The sequence below is a fragment of the Crocuta crocuta genome, unplaced genomic scaffold (genome assembly GCF_008692635.1).
Source record: "Crocuta crocuta isolate KB4526 unplaced genomic scaffold, BGI_CrCroc_1.0 scaffold209, whole genome shotgun sequence".
NCBI classification, from domain to species: Eukaryota; Metazoa; Chordata; class Mammalia; order Carnivora; family Hyaenidae; genus Crocuta; species Crocuta crocuta.
This window is the reverse complement of record NW_027551566.1, coordinates 1,378,612-1,384,611: the sequence shown is the minus strand read 5'-3', so window position 1 is coordinate 1,384,611 and position 6,000 is coordinate 1,378,612. Positions and strand designations below refer to the sequence as shown.

At 41.0% G+C, this 6,000-nt stretch overlaps 1 protein-coding gene across 1 annotated transcript in view; it reads left to right on the top strand.

Annotated features, from left to right (window-relative positions):
* The window catches only part of KIZ (kizuna centrosomal protein), a 126,102-nt gene that overhangs the window by 104,823 nt on the left and 15,279 nt on the right, over window positions 1-6,000 (top strand). Inside the window, 1 exon segment of the mRNA XM_077750154.1 lies at window positions 4,780-4,884. Within this exon segment, the coding sequence (XP_077606280.1) occupies window positions 4,780-4,884 (105 nt within the window).

Genomic DNA, 6,000 nt, shown 5'->3' with positions numbered 1-6,000 from the left:
TCAACTTTCAGGAAAGAAAGCTTTTCCTGACATCAAAGTTGTATCTCTTGGCTGAAGTTTTTCCCTAAGGGTTCTTGTGCTTACACACTGAACACAGAAAAAAATTGCTCACTGCCTTCAAATTTTGAGGTTACAGGTATGCTCTGTTTGGCATGCACAATTTTTTTTTTTTTTTTAAGACAGAAGTCTGGCAAGAAGTCTGGCCCACTCTCCCACCTGGCAACAACTGGCTGTCCCCAGAGAACAGCTGTCCCCCAGAACAGGGCACGTGTGGCCCAGCCTGCTGCAGGGCTCCCCTGCCCACTCCTCCCATCCCACCAGACACTTCTGTGTGGTACTGCTCAGCCCCGGGAAGCGTCTGCCTTTACAGTCCCACCCTGTCCAGTCTGTGTGCAGCATCTGTGCACTTGAACCCTTCTTCCCCTCTTTCTATACAAGCTACGTAGCCTTCAACCTCCCCTAATTATTTTTTTCACCAAACTGTTTTTGAGTCCATGCCCAGCCCTTCATATGTTGTTTGTTGCAGCTCTACTGGCTAAGATAAGGATGTGAACATGCCATGAGAGAGTGACTCCCAGCTCTGAGCGTCTGATGCCCAACACAGACTTCCTGACAGCCAGCAGCACGCGCCGGCTGCTCCAACGCCTCCAGCTGTTTTGGTGTCTCTGGTCCTGTCTCAGCCAGGGTGTGTGTATTCCTCCAAGTGAATGCATTTAATCCGTTTACGTTTTAAGCTTCACTTTGCCATTAAACCATTGGAGTAATCACGCACGGGGATGGGGCAGGCGTTGTGCCCGGCAGTCTCCAGCTTGATTTTGCCAACCCTCTATCACTCAGCTCAGGGCAGCTACATGGAGAAAAGTTGTCCAGGCGGGCTTCAGTGATCCTGCTAAGAGAAGGGCCACAGGAGAGATGAGCTGTCTCTCTCCAAAACTGTTGTACAGTTGAAAGCACAGTTGGGGCAGCCTTGAAGGGAAACACCAGAGCCCAGTTACAGAGCCCAAGTCCCTCAAGAAGGAAGGGAAGGTAGATCTTAGAAGTCCTCATCACAAGGGAAAAAAAAGTGTTAACTGTGTAAAGTGACGGATGGTACCTGGACTTATTGTGGTAATCAGATATATACACGATCAGATCATTACATGGTACACTTGAGACAACATAATGTTGTATGTCAATTACACCCCAGTTTTTAAAAAGGAGAAGGGAAGGAAACCAGAATAGAAAGTATGCAAAACATGGAAATGGTTTATCTTTCCAGAGTAGTAAAATGATCCCTTGCTGCTAAATGGGAACACACTTTACATTTCTCCCTTGCTAAACTCAGACCACTAATAGTATCAGCACTGTCTAATATTTGGGCAGAACATTTAATCCCCCCAAATCGAAAATTACCTCTCAACTACTAGCTTGCCATTTTTCACAAAAACCCTCTCCTAAACATAAAAGATATACATTTTCCTGGTTTCTGAGGAGCCGGAGAGCCAGCTCACTAGGGGAAATGATTTACCTTAAGATAGCAGATGAGAGGAAACCCTGCTTCAAGTTTCTAGCTGCTGGGAAACAAAGTCTTTGTGTTCTGTTGTTAAATGTCTGCTTTGCTGTCTTTGACCAAATAAATGTAATTGAATACAGAAACAACATATAGTCATTATGCTCTGAACTTGTATCCTAAAGGCTGGAAAGTTTTTATATAATAAAAACAAAACTGTACATTTTCACCTCCTTTACAGTGATTCTTTACCTACTTAGAATCCAGACACTGTCTTTGATTTTATTAATATCTCCCCTCACCCAAAATAACCTTACAGCAAATCTAAAGTAGTATGGACATGGGGATTTTTATTAGAGAGTATTATGATGCCCTCCTATTAGAGCCATCCTAGGACAATGAGACTAACCTATAGCAAGAAATACTTTCTGTCCCAGGCCAGCGCGCGCGCGCGCGCGCACACCCACACACACACCACACAGAACAATACTTTCCCATTTTGCCTACACTGTATCTGGTGTTTTCTGTACTAAATCTGGTTCCAGTGTGTTCACAATCCAGCAGTGCTAAAAATATATTACCTTAGAATTTATTATTTTCAGAGTTAAGAGTCCTTGATCTATACATATTTTAATTATATATCGTTTAACATTCCAAAATATGATGCTCATTTTCAATACTTATTTTTATCTTGATTGATTCTCAGGAGGGCAAGATAAGTTATATTCTTATTCTTCAGTGTGATGGTAGTTTTAATCCAGTAATAAGGGGCTCATGGTTAAGTTCTTAAATGGAGCCAGCAAACAGAGGGATGCAGCCGATTGCCAGCCCCCCTTGCTGACAGCAGGAATCCTTTTATTTTGTGGCCACACTGAAGATACAGCTGTGGATGCTTTGTTATTATGTCTGTGCTATCAGTTTCATTCAGGTATCCTTGAGACTTGAGGGGATAGGGAAGGTTGTGTCAGTTGGGTCCTTTACGTAGTTTTTATTCCGTCGTTGTTCCCAACAGTCTTCCCCCACATTACCTCACAGCAGACACAATGAGAAGCCCTGAAGGGACCTCTGTCAAGTGGACCTGAGCCAGGTGTGTGCTGCTGCTGATCCCTCTGGGGTGCCTGGCTTTGCTCCCTGCAAACACTCTGTCCCCACGATGAGCCCTGATTCAATTTTCTCAGCTGCAAGCCTCTGAGCTCATCTTGTGGCTGCTGGTCTACCTGACCCTCCTGTCTGTCCTCACCCAGTGTCTCCTCTGGCCCCCTTCACTCCAGGGTGGGACCAGAGACCAAGGAAATCAGTGCTGTCTTCGGATTCATTCCTCTAGTCGCTTCTGCCAGGCCCGGAGAGGAGAGAAACCATTTTACTGTGATGTTGAGCCTACCCACAGACCGACTCAAAATAATGACTGGAATTTGGCTACTTCAGATAAATTCATACAACTTGTCTTCAAGTCTTGAAACCTGGGTTCAACTAAGTTGTTTTTTGTTCATCTTCAGAATTTCTTTTTTTTTTTAATAGTTTTTTGTCAAATTAGTTTCCACATAACACTCAGTGCTCATCCCCACAAGTGTCCTCCTCCATGCCCATCCCCCCCCCATCATCTTCAGAATTTCTAAAAAGTGACAGTTCAAAAAAATAATTTGCATGTATTTGAAAATATCATCATAGAGGGAATTTAAGAAACTTCTCACTCGGGGCAGTAGAATTTTCTGTGTTTATGTGTCTTTTTTTCCACAACTAAAACAGTTAATAATAATGTATCAGTATCATCAAGTATCCCATCAGTGTTCTACTGTTATTTAAGTTGTTGGGTTTTTTTTTTTTTTTCCTGAGTCAGTAGCCAGACTATCCCAGCACACTGCATTTGGTTTGGATGAACACATAAGTCACCATCTACATAAGGAAACATTTGGTAACAGAAGGGGATTCTATTAATAGTTATACTGGGACAACAGGCACAAACCTGAATTGTCATGGACAAATTGGGATGTCTGGTTATTCTTTTTTTCTTTTTAAATGTAAATAAAAATACACAGCATGAAGTTTACCATCTTAACCATTTTTAAGCGTACAGTTCAGTAGTGTTAAATACATTCACATTGTTGTTCAGCAGATCTCTGGAGCTTTTTCATCTTGCAAAACTGAAATACTCTACCCACTAAACACCAATTTCCCCTTCACCCCAGCCCTCAGTGACCACCTTTCCACTTTCTGCTTCTATCATTTTGACTTCTTTCAATACTTCATATGAGCAGAACATTGTATGTTTTGTGTATTTGTCTTCTTGTGCCTGCTTATTTCGCTTAACATAATGCCCTCAAGGTTCATCTATGTGGTAGTAGGTGTCAGGATTTCCTTCTTTTTAAAGGCTGCTTAATATTCAACTGTAGGTATATGCTGTGTTTGTGTATCGTCTGCTGATGGGTATTTGGGTTCTTTCTACCTCTTGGCTATTGTGAATAATGCTGCAGTGAACATGGATGTGCCAGTATCTCTTCCATGCCCTGCTTTTAATTCTTTTGGACATATACTCAGAAGTAGGATTGCTAGATCATATGGCAGTTCTATTTATAATTTGTTGAGGAACCTCTATACTACTTTCCATAATGGCAGCACCATTTTGCATTCCTACTGGTAGCGCACAGGATTCTAACTTCTTTGCATTCTTGCCAATTCTTGTTTTCTGTTCTTTTGATAATAACCATTCTGATGGGTCGGACCTGACTATCTCATTGTGATTTTTGGTTTCCATTTCCCTAATAATTAGTGATTTTTTAGCATCTTTTCTTGTGTTTATTGGCCTTTTGTATACCTACCTTTTTTGGAGAAATGTCTGTTCAAGTTTTTTTCCCTACATTTTCACTGGGTTATTTGTGGTGGTGTTGTTATTTTGTTGTTATTGTCAAGTTATAGAGGTTCCTTATATATTCTGGATATTAACCACTTATCAAATATATTATTTCAATTATATTCTCCCGTTCTGTAGGTCGCCTTTTCACTCTGTTCATTTTTTCCTTTGACATGCAAGTTTTTGTTCCTTAGAGTCCCATTTGTCCATTTTTAATTTTCTTGACTATCTTTCTGGCGTCATCCAAGAAATCGTTGCCAACTCCAATGTCCTGAAACTTTTCTGCTATGTTTTCTTCCAGGAATTTAATAGTCTTAGGTCTTATGTTTAAGTCTGTAATCCATTTTGAATTGATTGTTGTGTATGGTATAAGGCAAGGGTCCAAATTCATTCTTTTGCATGTGAATTTTCACTTATCTGTGCCTTTCTTTTTAATCTGTAGAAACAAAAGCCTACCAGTTGCTGAAGCAGTCTACCCTTCAGGATAATATAAATTGCACTGAAGACAGAATCCAAAAAGCAGATATTTCTGTGTTACAACTGTCAGGTAAGCAAGGGCATATTCAGCACTCAAAGCCAGCATTCAGGGGATGGAGGAAGGCAGCCAGTGCCTGGTTCAGGCAAGGGTGGTCATCCCCTGAAGGTTTCTGGAGTTTGCTTTGTAACAAGCTGTCATCAGGTCACAATAAGCCAGTACTTTTTCAGTTCTTAATGAACAATAGTTTGGAAGTCTTCCCTCCTGGATATATGCTGGCCCCCAGCATGGCAATGGCCCAAACAGGCTCTTGGATTCTACCTGGTATGTCATGATAGTAACTTGTCACTAAGTACCATCAGAAACACCCCAAACTCCTACTCTTCCCAATATCTCCCAGTTTCTCTCTCTCTCTCTTTATTTATTTACTTTGAGAGAGAGAGAGTGGGGGAGGGGCAGAGAGAGAGGGGGAGAGAGAGACAATCCCAAGCAGGCGCCACATTGTCAGCACAGACCTTGACGCAGGGCTCAAAACTCATGAACCATGAGATCATGACCTGAACTGATATCCAGAGTCGGATGTTTAACTGACTGAACCACCCAGGAGCCCCGCCCCCTCCCAGTTTATTAATCATCAGCGGGAGCATTGTGCTGGGCTACCTTCTCTCCCTAGAATGTTGGGGGACTTGGTGTTCTTGAAATAAAAATATTGTAAATCCCAATAAAGCTAAATTTTAAGCTTAAATGTAGTTCCTTTAATCTAGGATTTTTAACTAATTTTCTTTGTTTTCATATATTCTATTATTGCATGTTTATAATTTTCAGTGGTTCTTATTGCACTTTTTTTTTTAGTTGGAGTCATGTCAGCTCCCTTTGTGAAAGTAATTGCATTAAAGTACACTTTAATGACCTTATTTTCACATAAACCACAATGTCATAATTTCACCTACCAGAATAAATAGTGATTTTTTAATATCACATCATTTCTAGTCCATATCAAAATGTGCCAGTTATCTAATGAGACAGACCTTTCTTTTGAGGGGCATACTTATGGCATATCAGACTTGGCTACCTCGGTCTTTGGAAAGCAATTTCCTAGATAATAGTATTAGAATCAGTCACTGTAAAATTCAGTTATTTTGGCTGTTTTGAGGATTCAGTGAGTCTTTGCAGGTTAAATGTCCAGTA